This window comes from Entelurus aequoreus, linkage group LG05, assembly GCF_033978785.1.
Source record: "Entelurus aequoreus isolate RoL-2023_Sb linkage group LG05, RoL_Eaeq_v1.1, whole genome shotgun sequence".
NCBI classification, from domain to species: domain Eukaryota; kingdom Metazoa; phylum Chordata; class Actinopteri; order Syngnathiformes; family Syngnathidae; genus Entelurus; species Entelurus aequoreus.
The window spans coordinates 84,502,118-84,520,474 of record NC_084735.1 but is presented as its reverse complement, the minus strand read 5'-3'; the positions used below and the strand labels follow the sequence as shown (position 1 = coordinate 84,520,474).

At 40.7% G+C, this 18,357-nt stretch overlaps 1 protein-coding gene across 1 annotated transcript in view; it reads left to right on the top strand.

Moving 5' to 3' along the window:
* The window catches only part of ssh2b (slingshot protein phosphatase 2b), a 55,491-nt gene that overhangs the window by 24,950 nt on the left and 12,184 nt on the right, over positions 1–18,357 (top strand). The window contains exons 3-14 of the mRNA XM_062049121.1: positions 838–950; positions 8,948–9,012; positions 9,126–9,247; positions 9,325–9,390; positions 9,474–9,539; positions 9,632–9,826; positions 9,905–9,998; positions 12,166–12,294; positions 12,547–12,593; positions 12,667–12,813; positions 15,791–15,991; positions 16,083–16,941. Coding sequence (XP_061905105.1) covers positions 838–950; positions 8,948–9,012; positions 9,126–9,247; positions 9,325–9,390; positions 9,474–9,539; positions 9,632–9,826; positions 9,905–9,998; positions 12,166–12,294; positions 12,547–12,593; positions 12,667–12,813; positions 15,791–15,991; positions 16,083–16,941 — 2,104 coding nt within the window. The remainder of the gene's footprint in view (positions 1–837; positions 951–8,947; positions 9,013–9,125; positions 9,248–9,324; positions 9,391–9,473; positions 9,540–9,631; positions 9,827–9,904; positions 9,999–12,165; positions 12,295–12,546; positions 12,594–12,666; positions 12,814–15,790; positions 15,992–16,082; positions 16,942–18,357) is intronic.

The following is an 18,357-nucleotide window of genomic DNA, read 5'->3' as shown; positions in this document are numbered from 1 at the left end:
TTCAAAAAAATAATTCCAGATTTCCAAGAGTTCCCAGTTTTCGCAATTCGCACCTTTTTCAACCGATTCAAACCATTCCTTCCACCTTCAACACATTCTACTCATCCAGCTAACACTTTCCCAAGTTCCAAACCAAATTCCGTTTTTCCTGGAAATTCAAACTCTTCAACATTCAAACCATTTCAACATTCAAACTATTCTTACATTCCTACTACATTCTGTCAGCATTTCAGTTCAACTTCAGCATTGGAGCATTCACACGCAATTCCTTTAGGAATTGTCTCATCTAGTTTAAGGCTGCAACAACTAATCGATTAAAATCGATTATAAAAATGGTTGGCGATTAATTTAGTCATCGATTCGTTGGATCTATGCTATGCGCATGCGCAGAGACAAACATTTTTTTAATTATTATTATTATTTTATTTTATTTTATTTTTTTTTATAAACCTTTATTTATAAACTGCAACATGTACAAACAGCTGAGAAACAATAATCAAAATAAGTATGGTGCCAGTATGCTGTTTTTTTTCCTCAATAAAATACTGGAAAGGATAGAAATGTAGTTTGTCTCTTTTATCCGATTATTCATCGATTAATCGAAGTAATAATCAACAGATTTGTCGATTATCAAATCAATCGTTAGTTGCAGCCCTAATGTAGTTTATTTCTAATCATTTGTTTTCTTCATGTTTTTTTCTCTTTTTGTCCATAAAAATGACACTGTCAATTATGCAAAAGAAACGACGGATAGATTGAAGTCCTGCGGAAGAACCCGACCTTTGTTGCGTATTGCCGAAAAAAATACAATAACGTTCTCCTTTTTGTGTTTTGCAGCATCAGTGAAAGTTTCCTGACAGTCAAAGGGGCGGCGCTCTTCTTACCTCGAGGAAATGGCTCTTCTTCTTCCTCCTCCGCTTCCCGCTTCTCCCTGCGCAGCAAACACGCAGGTAAGGACAAGTTGAGGTTTTGTTCATCAGCTCATGTTGTCAATTGTCCATCGCGCTGTCAGCCCACGCGTTTGATTCCCATTTCCTTCCACTCACCGTGCCTTTTTCCAGGAAATGACTTTTTGACAATGTGTTTTCATGTAATGAGGTTTATAGATCGACTAGGGATATTATCGGCCGATAAATGCGTTAAAATGTAATATCGGAAATTATCGGTATCGTTTTTTTTATTATCTATCGTTTTTTGTTTTTGTTTTGTTTTTGTTTTTTGTTTTTTTTATTTATTAAATCAACATAAAAAACACAAGATACACTTACAATTAGTGCACCAACCCAAAAAACCTCCCTCCCCCCATTTCTTTCTGTTATCAATATTCTGGTTCCTACATTATATATCAATATATATCAATACAGTCTGCAAGGGATACAGTCCGTAAGCACACATGATTGTGCGTGCTGCTGGTCCACTAATAGTACTAACCTTTAACAGTTAATTTTACTCATTTTCATTAATTACTAGTTTCTATGTAACTGTTTTTATATTGTTTTACTTTCTTTTTTATTCAAGAAAATGTTTTTAATTTAGTTATCTTATTTTATTATTTATTTTAAAAAGTACCTTATCTTCACCATACCTGGTTGTCCAAATTAGGCATAATAATGTGTTAATTCCACGACTGCATATATCGGTTGATATCAGTATCGGTTGATATCGGTATCGGTAATTAAAGAGTTGGACAATATCGGAATATCGGATATCGGCAAAAAGCCATTATCGGACATCCCTATGATCGACCTATTTTTTTGTTTTGTTTTTCAAGGCCAGTACAGATTATTTGTAGTGAATGATGCCGATATTCGTTTTTTTTCAGCAACTTTGTTTCAACTTAGTGAGTCACGGACACGTCGTGAGGTTGTAGGAGCTAGAACAGCTTATGTTTATTAGGTTTTCACAGCATAATGCCCATAGAGCAGGGGTGTCCAAAGTGTGGCCCGCAGCTAATTGTGCGGCCCGCCACACATTCTGGAAATGCTATTGCAAAAATTAAAAAAACATTTAAAAAAGTGGAATGAGGTGAAATCTAACTAGAAAAAGTTGCAATGTTGACACAAAGCTACCATGCAGGCTTTTTTTCTTTTCTTTTGTCTATCTTTATTTTTTATTTTTTTTGCCATTGCTCCAAAAAAAAAAAAATCAATGTTATAATGAATTATTGACCTATTCAAGGCTCCAATTATTTCAAATATTTCACTTTAAAATGTTTTACGTGGGAAATATTGCATATATTGTGTGCTTGCCATACAAAAACATTAGGGATGTCCGATAATGGCTTTTTGCCGATATCCGATATTCCGATATTGTCCAACTCTTTAATTACCGATACCGATATCAACCGATACCGATACTGATTTATACAGTTGTGGAATTAACACATTATTATGCCTAATTTGGACAACCAGGTATGGTAAAGATAAGGTCCTTTTTTTTTTTAAATTAATAAAATAAAATAAGATCAATAAATTAAAAACATTTTCTTGAATAAAAAAGAAAGTAAAACAATATAAAATCAGTTACATAGAAACTAGTAATTAATGAAAGTTAGTAAAATTAACTGTTAAAGGTTAGTACTATTAGTGGAGCAGCAGCATGCACAATCATGTGTGCTTACGGACTGTATCCCTTGCAGACTGTATTGATATATATTGAGATATAATGTAGGAACCAGAATATTAATAACAGAAGGAAACAACCCTTTTGTGTGAATGAGTGTAAATGGGGGAGGGAGGTTTTTTGGGTTGGTGCACTAATTGTAAGTGTATCTTGTGTTTTTTATGTTGATTTATAAAAAAACAAAAAACAAAAAAAAAAAAACACGATACCGATAATAAAAAAACCGATACCGATAATTTCCGATATTACATTTTAAAGCATTTATCAGCCGATAATATCGGCCAGCCGGTGGGGGCGTGGCTATGGGCGTGGTCACCATGACATCATCGAGTCATTTGCATAATTTACTACAATGATATGATTTTCTCTAAAAAGGCTCAAAAATGTATACTTACTAATTAATAATAACAGTTTTGTTTTAAACGTCCATCCATCCATCCATTTTACAATATAATTACAACACTTTATGTACATATTTATATACAGATTTGAACAATAAGTTTATTCACTGAAATATATTTATTAATTGTGGTTCTTCCAAAAAATATATCTTATAAAATATAAAAGCTAAAAAAGCTCTGCCCCTTTAATTAGTGCATACTAAATAATTTAACTTTAGCCTACTACTACAACCATATTACTTACCAGCAACATAAAGTGAAACAGAGGCAGAGGTGTCCTGCCACGGTCAGTAACAAATAAACAGAAAACAGTAGTGGTCAAATACAAATAAGGCAACAAGAGAAGTATCCTACACTTCTCTTTTGTAAAGTAAATCTGAACAGGCGATACGGGCATCTACATCAACTATATGATTTGCCTGAGAAGCTGGACAGGACCAAAAAAAAAAAAAAAAGTTATTTTTTTTTTTTTTAATTTGTGGCGGACGTAATTATTTCGTGGCGGGCCGCCACAAATAAATGAATGTGTGGGAAACACTGGTTTACATTTAAGCATTGTCAAGAAGATGGCGAATAGAGGGGCGTGGGGGTGGGAAGAGTCAGATGTCTGATGGGTGTTACGTTGATGTTGCAGCAATGCAATGTCCGGAGCACAATTATTGAGGTGGCGAAGAGTGAGGTAATAAGATGGTCGGGGGCAGTAAAGGGGCAGGCTGTTCATTTAGCAGTCTCACAGCCTGGGGATACAGACTGTGAGACATTTTGGTGGTCCTGGCGCGAATCGAGAAGTAGAAGGAAGTAGCGTACTCGCTTTAGGCAGCGAGCTGTGTACATGGCACTCATCTCTGGGAGTATTGTCCTTGTAATTTTCCCCGCCGCTTTAACCACTCGCTGGAGGGCCTGTTGGTTCGCTTTAGTGCTGCTAGCAAACCACACTAAAAAGCCGTAAGTTAGGACACTGCTGATGGCACAATCGTAAAAGTTTACCATTGATTTCTGCGGAATGTGTTCATTGTTAGGTTTAAAGTACCAATAGAATGGAAAAACAACTTTCCTCTATATTGAAACTATTATTATATATATCTGATTTATGACACCAAAAGACTTACAAAGTTTGCGAGTACATAGATATGATCAAAATAGTATCAATTTCTTGGAGATAATGAGCAAGCCAGTCACGTGATCTGTGACGTAGAGGTGGGAACCACAGATCCCTTCCCCACCAACGAGAATGCCAATCATGCAGACTTTGTGAGAGCCAACAATTTTTTGGGGGGAAAATGATGATCCAACCTTATATTTTTTTAGCCTCAATATAAGGAGGATGGGTTTTAGAAGCTGTGCGCTAAACAGATCCAGCTTTAGTGAAACACTTAAGCATCATGTAGCAGTATTGTTAAGTGCTAAACAGGAAATACAAACTACGAACATAATAAAACTATCACTTACTGCACGATGTCTGCTCTCACTGTGACGACGACTAATAGGATGTCCATATCTTCCCGTTTAGATAAAGAATGAATCATAATCCACACGAAGGGTTAAAAGGAAAAGTTTCTGCCTGCAGACAATGTCTTCGGTTGTCTCGTCTTTGTCGCCATCTTCCGGTATGAATTGAATGTCACAGATGAACAACTTCTGGATGCATGGCTAAATCCTCCTATTATCCAGATGAGAGACATGATTGATGATCTAGAATAACTTTGACGAGCCGAGACGCGATGATACAGCAGCAGCAGGACACCGGCGGGTTCAATGCTACAGCCTAAGCTAATTAGCTCACTGTTATCAATGCGCCGCTAAAAATAGTTTATCTGCGTTAGCGCTTATAATAACAACATTGCTACTATTTGGTTATTTTTCAGGTCACGATATGTAAATAAAGTATTGTTGGTGGTTTTAGAGGGTTATTTAGAGGGCTTTGTGGGCAGAATAGAGAGCCCCCATTGACTCACCTGTCACTTTTTATTAGAGATGTCCCGGCCGATAAATGCTTTAAAATGTAATATCGGAAAACTATCTGTATCCAGTGTTTCCCACACATTCATTTATTTGTGTCGGCCTGCCACGAAAGAATTACGTCCGCCACAAATAAAAAAATAAAAACTTTTTTTTTTTTTTTTGGGTCCTGTCCAGCTTCTCAGGCAAATTATATAGTTGATGTAGATGCCCATATAGGCTGTTCAGATTTACTTTACAAAAGAGAAGTGTAGGATACTTCTCTTGTTGCCTTATTTGTATTTGACCACTACTGTTTTCTGTTTATTTGTTACTGACTGTGGCAGGACACCTCTGCCTCTGTTTCACTTTATGTTGCTGGTAAATAATATGGTTGTAGTAGTAGGCTAAAGTTAAATTATTTAGTATGCACTAATTAAAGGGGCAGAGCTTTAAGAGACATTTTAGCTTTTATATTTTATAAGATATATTTTTGTAAGAACCACAATTAATAAATATATTTCAGTGAATAACTTATTGTTCAAATCTGTATATAAATATGTACATAAAGTGTTGTAATTATATTGTAAAATGGATGGATGGATGGACGTTTAAAACAAAACTGTTATTATTAATTAGTAAGTATAAATTTTTTGAGCCTTTTTAGAGAAAATCATATCATTGTAGTAAATTATGCAAATTACTCGATGATGTCATGGTGACCACGCCCATAGCCACGCCCCCCACCGCCACAGGTATCTTGGCAGTTTATGGGAAACACTGGTATCGGTTTCAAAATTATCGGTATCTGTTTCAAAAAGTAAAATTCATGACTTATTAAAACGCCGCTGTGTACACGGACGTAGGGAGAAGTACAGAGCACCAATAAACCTTAAAGGCACTGCCTTTGCGTACAGGCCCAGTCACATAATATCTACGACTTTTCACACACACAAGTGAATGCAATCATACTTGGTCAACAGCCATACAGGTCACACTGAGGGTGACCGTATGAACAACTTTAACACTGTTACAAATATGCGCCACACTGTGAACCCACACCAAACAAGAATGACAAACCCATTTCGGGAGAACATCCGCACCGTAACACAACATAAACACAACAGAACAAATACCCAGAACCCCTTGCAGCACTAACTCTTCCGGGACGTTAAAATATACACCCCCCGCTACCCAACCCCACCTCAACCTCCTCATGCTCTCTCAGGGAGAGCATGTCCCAAATTCCAAGCTGCTGTTTTGAAACATGTTAAAAAAAATAATGCACTTTGTGACTTCAATAATAAATATGGCAGTGTCATGTTGGCATTTTTTTCCATAACTTGAGTTGATTTAATTTGAAAAACCTTGTTACATTGTTTAATGCATCCAGCGGGGCATCACAACAAAATTAGGCATAATAATGTGTTAATTCCACGACTGTGTTCATGTCTTACTTAAAGATCGTGAGTGATAGACAGCACATCTCTTTCTAATTTTTTTCGTATTTTTAGTATGACTGATCTGATAATATGATCAGAGTGCAGAATCGTTCCCACCCCGCATCTGCGGTAATTCCCGAAGACATTCGGAGCGGATTATTCAAAATGGCCATACTTTGCGGATTGCAAATACAATTGGATGTGGTTTAATGGCTGCAATGAAACACAATTAAGCACATCAAGTCAATTAGTTTTTCCACCCTGCTGGTACTTTAAAAGGGTAATACATGTTAAACATTGGGTTATACTTAGGGATGATACTCGAAACCGGTTTTCCCAGTTGTTCAATAAGAAAAGAACCGAGTACTCGGACTCGAATCCCTTTTTGAGAACCGGTACCCGTTATCGAGACCACTATAGTAAAGAAAAAGAGTTGGTTCTTTATTCGAATCCCGTCCCGACCAGAAATGCTCCGTGAGACATCACAAGAAATGACGTCACGTAGCTCAGTCATTAGGCGCAGATAGTGAAAGCAGGAAAACAATGGACCTGAAAAAGCGCTCCAAGGTGTAATAAAGTTCAAAACAAAAGGTATAATCCAATGAATAACTTTACTGAGAGATTTGAGCAGGGTACAAAGTGAGCTTTTGTTAAACCAAATATTGTGTGTTTTTTTTCACATACGACAACCTATCTGGACTCGATAAGAGAATCGATAAGGAATTGGTTCGATGAGAGGATTCGATAATGGGCTCGAACTCGATAATTTCTTATCAAACATCATCCCTAGTTATACTTGGGTTATACTTGACACGCACTTTGACACTATTTCCACATTCACACACACATTCACACACTGATGGCGGGAGCTGCCACGCAAGGAGCTAACCAGGACCAGTGTTGGGTTAATTACTGAAAACCAGTAACTAGTTACAATTACTAGTTACTTTATTTCAAAAGTAACTCAGTTACTAACTCAGTTACTTACACCAAAAAGTAATGCGTTACTGTGAAAAGTAACTATTTAGTTACTTCTTTTTCCCCCCCTTTTTTTAAGGCTCCCATTAATGCCCTTTTAGCCTTCATTTCAGTACTGTTATTGCACTGGAGAATAATACTCTTGTTGATCAACTTGACATGCATTTGCATCACTGAACTCAGAAAGCAATGTGGTCTACATACAACACACAAACAATGTGGTCTACATACAACACACAAACAATGTGGTCTACATACAACACACGAACAATGTGGTCTACATACAACACACAAACAGTGTGGTCTACATACAACACACAGACAATGTGGTCTACATACAACACACAAACAATGTGGTCTACATACAACACACAGACAATGTGGTCTACATACAACACACAAACAATGTGGTCTACATACAACACACAAACAATGTGGTCTACATACAACACACAAACAATGTGGTCTACATACAACACACAGACAATGTGGTCTACATACAACACACAAACAATGTGGTCTACATACAACACACAAACAATGTGGTCTACATACAACACACAGACAATGTGGTCTACATACAACACACAAACAATGTGGTCTACATACAACACACAAACAATGTGGTCTACATACAACACACAGACAATGTGGTCTACAAACAACACACAAAGACAAAGATATGTTTCAAAGGGCCAATTTAATTCAGGCCAGAAAAAATTGACAAAACTATTTTAAATAGCTGCAACATAATGGCACTTTAACTTTAACTCTAAGTAGATAGGATCTTTGATCCAAGACACAACTTACATTGAACTAAAATGTTATTTTCTTTGTGCTCGACAAAAGAAAAGTATTGAGAATGTCTCCATGTTAAAAAACTCGACTTCTGGCTTCGCCATGATGTCTTGTTAGTTGTTATGAGAGTAGCGTATGTGTGTGTGTGTGTGTGTGTGTGTGTGTGGCCCTTTAAGATATGACAGCATGAGAGGTGAGTGACGTCGGTGAGTGAGTGGGCGAGAGAGGTGAGGGAGCGGCGACAGTGAGTGCGTGCAGGTGCTCTAGCTTGCTGGGGAGGCGTGCTTTCTGTGGGTGGGGGAAAGCACGCCTCTTCTTTTCCACCGGAGCGCTCCAATAAAACACACTCAGATCTTCAGTTTCTAGCCGATACTACATAAAAATAACGTAAAATAACGCAGTAACGCATCATGCAGTAACGGTAACTGAGTTACTGTATATAAAAAAATAACGCGTTAGATTACTAGTTACCGCCGAAACTAACGGCGTTACAGTAACGCGTTAGTCCCAACACTGACCAGGACCCATCAGGAGCAAGGGTGAAGTGTCTTGCTCAAGGACACAACGGACGTGACTAGGATGGTAGAAGGTGGTAGTGGTTGCTGGCACGGCCACTCCCCCAACCGCGGCACGCCGTCCCATCACATTAATATTCATGATCAATATTTGTTTAAAAAAATAAAAATAAATAAAAAAGCCGATACTGATATTAAAAGATGCAGGCATTTGGGTCGATCCCTCATGACAATGTTGCTGTCTTGTTCCCAGGGGACATCCAGCAGCACCTGCAGACCATGTTCACTGTCCTCAGACCAGAGGACAACATCAAACTGGTGGGCACACACACACACACACACACACACACACACACACACATACACGATCATACACACGCACACAATCCAGGGTAGGTGGTCAGACAAGAGCTGTGTTATTCCCGCTCCAGGCGGTCCGATTGGAGAGCGCCCACACTGAGGTGATCCGCTACATGGTGGTGGTGTCCACCAATGGGCGGCAAGACACGGAGGAGAGCGTCCTACTGGGGGTGGACTTTAGTCCAGTGGACAGGTGAGCATGGGCGGGCGCGTGCGTAGATGCCACGTATGAAGTTGTACCGATGCACTGTGTGCGCTCCGCCCCCTCAGCTCGTGTTCCGTAGGGTTGGTTCTCCCGCTGTGGAGCGACACGAGGATACATCTGGACGGAGACGGGTAAGCGTTCCATCTTCACCATCATTAGATGATTGGCGGGCGCCTTGCTCTTCATCTCTGCGTCTCCTCCGCTCACCTCACAGGGGCTTCAGCGTGTCCACCGACAGCAGAGTGCACGTGTTCAAGCCCGTCTCCGTGCAGGCCATGTGGTCAGTGAACGCTTTCCTTAAAGACCTCACTACAAACGCCCGTTGCTTCTCAAACGTGCTTCTTATTGTTCCCCTTCTTCTCTGCCCGGCAGGTCGGCACTCCAGTCGTTGCACAAAGCCTGCGAGGTGGCGCGCTGTCACAACTACTTCCCAGGGAGCTTGTTCCTCACGTGGGTCAGCTACTACCAGAGCCGCGTCTCCTCGGACCAGAACCGGATCAACGAGTGGAACGCCATGCAGGACCTGCAGTCGTACCGCGCCGACTCCCCCGTCCTCTTCTCGGACGCGTGAGTGCGCACGTGTTCGGATGGCGGCGACTGTCGCCGCTGAGCAGTGATCACATGACCTCACGTGTGCGCACGCAGGCCCACCGAGCGGGAGCTGACCGAGCGCGAGATCAAAAGCAGTTTGAAGGAGATCATGATGCAGAAAGATCTGGAAAATGTCACCTGTAAGGAGGTCAGTCTGGACCTTGTTGTCCTCCATTTACCATTGTTGCTGTTTTGTCTTTTCCTGAATTACATTTTCTACAGGCTTTAGCGCGGTGGTCTCAAACAATATTTCGTGGTCCCTCATCGTAATTTGAAAGTATAATGTTAGTTTGGCCTGCAAATTTTATATGAGTGGCACTGTACAGTAGAGGTGTCAAAAAATAGATTAATCGTGATTCTTATTTGTAACTAGGGCTGCAACAACTAATCGATTAAAATCGATTATAAAAATAGTTGGTGATTAATTTAGTCATCGATTCGTTGGATCTATGCTATGCGCATGCACAGAGGCTACTTTTTTTATTTTATTTTATTTATTTATTTATAAACTGCAACATTTACAAACAGCTGAGAAACAATAATCAAAATAAGTATGGTGCTAGTATGTTGTTTTTTCAATAAAATACTGGAAAGGATAGAAATGTAGTTTGTCTCTTTTATCCGATTATTAATCGATTAATCAAAGTAATAATCGACAGATTAATCGATCAAATTAGTTGTTAGTTGCAGCCCTATTTGTAACTAGGGATGTCCGATAATATCGGACTGCCAATATTATCGGCCGATAAATGCTTTAAAATGTAATATCGGAAATTATCGGTATCTGTTTCAAAAAGTAAAATGTATGACTTTTTAAAACGCCGCTTTGTACGCGGACGTAGGGAGAAGTACAGAGCGCCAATAAACCTTAAAGGCACTGCCTTTGCGTGCCGGCCCAGTCACATAATATCTACGGCTTTTCACACACACAAGTGAATGCAAGGCATACTTGGTCAACAGCCATACAGGTCACACTGAGGATGGCCGTATAAACAACTTTAAGACGGTTACAAATATGCACCACACTGTGAACCCACACCAAACAAGAATGACAAACACGTTTCGGGAGAACATCGGCACCGTAACACAACATAAACACAACAGAACAAATACCCAGAATCCCTTGCAGCACTAAATCTTCCGGGACGCTACAATATACACCCCCGCTACCCCGACGCCAGGTAGTACTTACTGACGGAAGTCAGTAGCCAGCCCTAATTGTAATGCTGTAATGGGTTGTCAAATATTAAGATAACATTTTTCTTTCTATGTCTTCAATTATCAATCCGGGTTGGGGAGGAGACCCTGCCCCAAGTAGAGGAGTTCAAGTACCTCGGAGTCTTGGGGAAAGAGTGGATCGTGAGATCGACAGGCGGATTGGTGCGGCGTTTTCAGTAATGCGGACGCTGTATCGATCCGTTGTTGTGAAGAAGGAGCTGAGCCGGAAGGCAAAGCTCTCAATTTACCTGGTCGATCTACGTTCCCATCCTCACCTATGGTCATGAGCTTTGGGTTATGACCGAAAGGACAAGATCACGGGTACGAGCGGCTGAAATTAGTTTCCTCCGCCGGGTGGCGGGTCTCTCCCTTAGAGATAGGGTGAGAAGCTCTGCCATCCAGGGGGAGCTCAAAGTAAAACCGCTGCTCCTCCACATGGAGATGATCCAGATGAGGTGGTTCGGGCATCTGGTCAGGATGCCACCCGAACGCCTCCCTAGGGAGGTGTTTAGGGCACGTCCAACCGGTAGGAGGCCACGGGGAAGACCCAGGACACGTTGGGAAGACTATGTCTCCCGGCTGGCCTGGGAACGCCTCGGGATCCCCCGGGAAGAGCTGGACGAAGTGGCTGGGGAGAGGGAAGTCTGGGCTTCCCTGCTTAGGCTGCTGCCCCCGCGACCCGACCTCGGATAAGCGGAAGAAGATGGATGGATGTCTTCAATTAATTATGTATTTGTCAAAATAGCAAAAATGCTACTAAGACTCTTTAGATGTCAGTTTAAAATATTTGCATGATCGGTGTATGTTCTTTGCTTTAATTCAAAGTACGTGTGGTACTAAGCCCAAAAAAGTGTCACATCTTCTTTTCAAGAAAGGAATACTTTTTTTTACCATGAACAATGTAACATAAACATATTTTTTGACGTGAATCAGTAGTTTTTTACAAAAAAAACACAAATGTCTTGTCTTCCGTGTTGCCCCACTTGGTACAATCCCCAATATTTTTTACCTGACGCACAACTAGCTCTGGCGTCTTACGGGTTTAATAAATAAATAAAGTAAATGATTGTTTGACTTACATTTGCTGTGTCTGGCAGATCCGCACAGAGCTGGAGATGAACATGACGTGCAACCTGAGGGAGTTTAAAGAGTTCATCGACAACGAGATGATCGTCATCCTGGGTCAAATGGACAGTCCCACTCAGATCTTTGATCATGTCTTCTTGGTAGGTGGACAAAAAGCCAGACAAAGACTTATTTTGATCCATCACTTTGTCACCCTATTGCAAAACAAATATAATCAACGCCGGTCCTCCATTCCTAATTAACGTGCTTTCTATTGAATAGCTGGTGGCTACAAGCTAAGCTAACAGTTTGAAGTGCTATGCATCATACTGAGAGATATTTGTTCGATCGTGTCAATATCCAAGGACAATTATGAAAAGTTCTGATCTTTGGGTTGTTTTTGCGTCATTTAGGGATCCGAGTGGAATGCGTCCAATCTGGAGGAGTTGCAGGACAGCGGGTAAGAAGTTACACGCAAGCGAAGTCGATGTGAAAATCTTCTGCTGCAAAGCTAATGGTAAGTTGTGTCACAGAGTCCAGTACATCCTGAACGTGACGCGGGAGATCGACAACTTCTTCCCGGGTCTGTTTGAGTACCACAACATCCGAGTGTACGACGAGGAAGCCACCGACCTGTTGGCCTACTGGAACGAAACCTACAAGTTCATCTCCAGAGCCAAGTGAGTAACCCGCCAGCACACACGTCGATACGTGAAACTGGTGGGAAGGACTACATTTGAAGGTGGCGTAGAGAGACAATTTGAAAACATTTGTGGTCATACCTGACGTGCCCGCAAAATTTGGTGACTTTGTGTGCACGTTAAGGGCGTCAATAAGGCGTCAAAACGCTGAGAATAATAACAGAGCTACCAGAGCGTGAGATTTAACCCATTGTCTCCCCACTCTTGACATTTCTCACACGCATATTTTCCCATTCACTGCTGTATATTTATTTTTTTAATAATGATAAACTTTTTTCCTCGCTACATGTCATAGTTTGAGTCACCAATTGATTGACCGAAATAACCAATCCATCAGTGTAGGGATGTCCGATAATGGCTTTTTGCCGATATTCCGTTATTTTCCAACTCTTTAATTACCGATACCGATATCAACCGATACCGATATCAACCGATATATACAGTCGTGGAATTAACACATTATTATGCCTAATTTGGACAACCAGGTATGGTGAAGATAAGGTACTTTTTAAAAATAATAATAAAATAAGATAACTAAATTAAAAACATTTTCTTGAATAAAAAAGAAAGTAAAACAATATAAAAACAGTTACATAGAAACTAGTAATTAATGAAAATGAGTAAAATTAACTGTTAAAGGTTAGTACTATTAGTGGACCAGCAGCACGCACACTCATGTGTGCTTACGGACTGTATCCCTTGCAGACTGTATTGATATATATTGATATATAATGTAGGAACCAGAATATTAATAACAGAAAGAAATGGGTGGAGGGAGGTTTTTTGGGTTGGTGCACTAATTGTAAGTGTATCTTGTGTTTTTTATGTTGATTTAATAAAAAATAAAAAAATAAATAAAAAAAACCCCGATACAGATAATAAAAAAACCGATACAGATAATAAAAAAACAGATACCGATAATTTACGATATTACATTTTGACGCATTTATCAGCCGATAATATCGGCAGGCCGATATTATCGGACATCCCTACATCAGTGTTGTCAACTCTGAGACTTCCTCGCTGATTCTGGTATTTTCTAACTCTCTTAGTGACTTTCTTTCTTAAAAGCGACTAGCGACAAATTTATCGACTTTTTGGAATGTTTTGGAGACATGAGAGCGCCTAAAAGCGGGATTATTGATTATGAGTGTTTCATCACTGTCAAGTTCTGTTATGATTTCAAATAAAAACACTTACTTAGTACTTCAAATAAAAGCAAATATATCGTTCATGTCAATGAGCCAGTCAATAGATTTGGTTTGTTCGTTCATATCCAGAGCCAAGTGAGTAACCGCCAGCATACGTTAGCCTGGGATGTCGATATGTGAAACTGGTGGGAAGGACTACATTTGAAGGAGGCGTAGAGAGACAATTTAACCGGACAGATTAAAAAAAAAAAGTTTATCTATTTTTTATTTAATTGATTAAGAATCATTACAAGTAAGAATTTTTTTTTTTTTACACCCCTATTGAACAGGCCCTCGCACCTCCGTGCAAGTGCTCACGTGAGTCGGCGGGCACGGATGACGCATGTGCTCACGTCCTTTCCGATGCCCTGACTCACCACCAAAAAATTTTAAGGAATGCTAGCATGCTAAAGTTAGCATGGTAAAAGTTATCATAAGTCAATTACCAAGTTATGACGGAGGTGTTTCGCTGAAAAATTGGCTAAAGAAGTTAGCACGCTAATGTTAGCATGCTCACGATAGCGTGCTGACTGCCAGCATGTGTCAAGTACCAAGTTATATAATTCTGAGGTCTTCGGCGGCAAAATTGGCTAAAATATTTAGAATGATAATGTTAGCATGCTGGCACGTTATTGTTAGCATGCTAACAACTAGCACGTTTCAATTACCATGTTGTATGATTCGGAGGTGTACAGCTTCAAAATTAGCTAAAAGTGATAGCATGATGATGTTAGCTTGCAAGCATCTTAATGTTAGCATGCTAACAGTTAGCATGTGAGGTAAAAGGTTGCAAAATTGGCTAAAAATTATAGCATGCTAATGTTAGCTCGCTAGCATCTTAATGTTCGCAAGTGTCAAGTACCGAGTTACAGCAGCAATGTGATTCGCCGGAGTGGCTGGACCGGACAGACTTATAAAAAAAAAAAAATCGATCTTTTAAAATCTATTAAGAATCGTGACAAGTAACAATTGCGATTAATTCGAAAAACTTTTTTTTTTTTTTTTTTACACTCCTATTGAACAGGCCCTCGCACCTCCGTGCATGTGCTCACGTCCTATCCGATGCCCTGACTCACCACCAAAAATTGTAAGGAATGCTAGCATGCTAAAGTTAGCATGTTAAAAGTTATCATAAGTCAAGTATCAAGTTATGACTCTGAGGTGTTTTTCTGTAAAATTGTCTAAAAAAAAAAAAAAAAATTGCACGCTAACGATAGCATGCTAAGGTTAGCATGTTAACATGCTAACGATAGCATGCTAACAGCTAGCATGTGTCAAGTACCAAGTTATATAATTCTGAGGTCTTCTGCGGCAAAATTGGCTAAAACATTTAGAATGCTAATGTTAGCTTGCAAGCATCTTAATGTTAGCATGTATTATATGACCCTGAGGTGAACGGTTTCAAAACTGGCTAAAAATGATAGCATGCTAATGTTAGCTTGCTAGCATCTTAATGTTAGCGTGTGTTATATGACCCTGAGGTGAAAGGTTTCAAAATTGGCTAAAAATGATAGCATGCCAATGTTAGCTTGCTAGCATCTTAATGTTAGCATGTGTTATATGACCCTGAGGTGAACGGTTTCAAAACTGGCTAAAAATGATAGCATGCTAATGTTAGCTTGCTAGCATCTTAATGTTCGCATGTGTCAAGTACCAAGTTATGACCCTGAGGTGAACGATTGCAAAATTAGCTGTAAAAGTTATGATGCCAATGTGAACATGCTAGCACGCTGTGTCAAGTTACGTGCGGTCCTCTCCCGCTGTAGGAAAGCCGGCTCCAAATGTCTCGTGCACTGCAAGATGGGAATCAGTCGCTCGGCGGCCACTGTCATCGCCTACGCCATGAAGGAGTACGGCTGGGATCTGAGGAAGGCCTTTGACTACGTGAAAGAACGGCGAGCGGTGACCAAACCCAACCCCTCCTTCATGAGGCAGCTGGAGGAGTACCAGGGCATCCTGCTGGCCAGGTGAGCTCCCGTACCTAATGAAGTGGCCACTGGGTAGACCGTGGCAATGTTCAACTTCTTGACTTCTATCTCCGCCTACTTCCTCCTGCAGCAAACAGAGGCACAACAAACTTTGGCGCTCCCACTCTGATAGCGACCTCTCGGAGCATCACCAGCCTCTGTCCAAAGCCTACCACCAACCACACAGCCTGGGGCGCTCAGACCCCCGCAACCAGGCCGCCTCCCCGCTCGGCTCCTCCGTGAAAGAGCTGCTGGAGTCGCTGGGGCCCAACGCGGCGGCACACGGCAACATCCCGTCTCGTCCACTCAGCTCGCCGCCGTGCGGCGGGGCGACGGCGTCGTCGTGCGACGCTCCCCCTCCTCGCCGGCTCAGCCAGCCGGACCCACGCCCTCCTGAGCCGCCCATATTACCGCTATCGCCGCCGCTCTCCAATGGCCTGCTCGAACCAGAGGAGCAGACGTCGCCGCCGGTTGTCTTGCTGCCGACAGCTGCCACTTTGGTGCCGGAGCCTCAGCGCTTGGACGCCGTGGCGGTAGCGCAGAGCGTCTCATTGGGCCAGCCGCACCCGCCCCCTTCCCTGCACCACCTGCCGCCCTCCCCTGCTCCGTCGCCGCCTCCGGCCTGCGTGGACGCGGCCGTCAAGTCCCGGGCGGCGTCCCGCTTTCAGCCCGGTATCAGACCCTCGCTCGGGCCTCAGCCCGCCGCACAGCCGCCGCCGGCGCCCGCCGACAAATCAGACTGCTCGGTTCTGGACGGTCCCGCCAGCTCCACGTGTGCCAACTCCCCAGCGCTGTTTGGCCCCAGCGCCGATCACATCAGCTTCTTCAGTGCCAGGGAAAAGTTCAAAGGGATGACCCAGGACGCCGCCGTGCAGCAACATTCCCCGCCCAAGCACACGCCGCCTCCCGAAGTCCCGACTGCTGACGGCAAGGATGAGCAGAAAAGAAAGGTGAGCATGTCGGCAGACTCATTTTTTCATTTAAGCCAGCGGTCGGCAACCCAAAACGTTGAAAGAGCCATATTGGACCAAAAATACCAAAAACTAATCTGCCTGGAGCCGCAAAAAATTAAAAGCTGTTATAATGAAAGCAACACACGACGTAATATTAGCTAGAACAGGGGTCACCAACCTTTTTGAAAGCAAGAGCTACTTCTTGGGTAGTGATTAATGCGAAGGGCTACCAGTTTGATACACACTTCAATAAACTGCCAGAAATAGCCAATTTGCTCAATTTACCTTTAACTCTATGTTATTATTAATAATTAATTATATTTACACTTAATTGAACGGTTTAAAAGAGGAGAAAACACGAAAAAAACTGACAATTCAATTTTGAAACATAGTTTATCTTCAATTTCGACTCTTTAAAATTCAAAATTCAACCGAAAAAAAGAAGAGAAAAACTAGCTAATTCGAATCTTTTTGAAAAAATAAAAAAAATAATTTATGGAACATCATTAGTAATTTTTCCTGATTAAGATTAATTTTAGAATTTTGATGACATGTTTTAAATAGGTTAAAATCCAATCTGCACTTTGTTAGAATATATAACAAATTGGACCAAGCTATATTTCTAACAAAGACAAATCATTATTTCTTCTAGATTTTCCAGAACAAAAATTTTAAAAGAAATCCAAAAGACTTTGAAATAAGATTCAAATTTGATTCTACAGATTTTCCAGATTTGCCAGAATATTTTTTTTTAATTTTAATTATAATAAGTTTGAAGAAATATTTCACAAATATTCTTCGTTGAAAAAACAGAAGCTAAAATGAAGAATTAAATTAAAATGTATTTATTATTCTTTACAATAAAAAATAAAAAAAATTACTTGAACATTGATTTAAATTGTCAGGAAAGAAGAGGAAGGAATTTAAAAGGTAAAAAGGTATATGTGTTTAAAAATCCTAAAATCATTTTTAAGGTTGTATTTTTTCTCTAAAATTGTCTTTCTGAAAGTTATAAGAAGCAAAGTAAAAAAAATAATGAATTTATTTAAACAAGTGAAGACCAAGTCTTTAAAATATTTTCTTGGATTTTCAAATTCTATTTGAGTTTTGTCTCTCTTAGAATTAAAAATGTCGGGCAAAGCGAGACCAGCTTGCTAGTAAATAAATACAATTTAAAAAATAGAGGCAGCTCACTGGTAAGTGCTGCTATTTGAGCTATTTTTAGAACAGGCCAGCGGGCTACTCATCTGGTCCTTACGGGCTACCTGGTGCCCACGTTGGTGACCCCTGGGGTAGACTGACCATACATCCTCTTTTCACCGGACATGTCCTCTTTTGTGGAGCTGTCCGGGCGGAGTTTCTTAAATGGCTCAAATGTCCGGCATTTTGAGTTAGGGTTGCGTGTATTTTCAA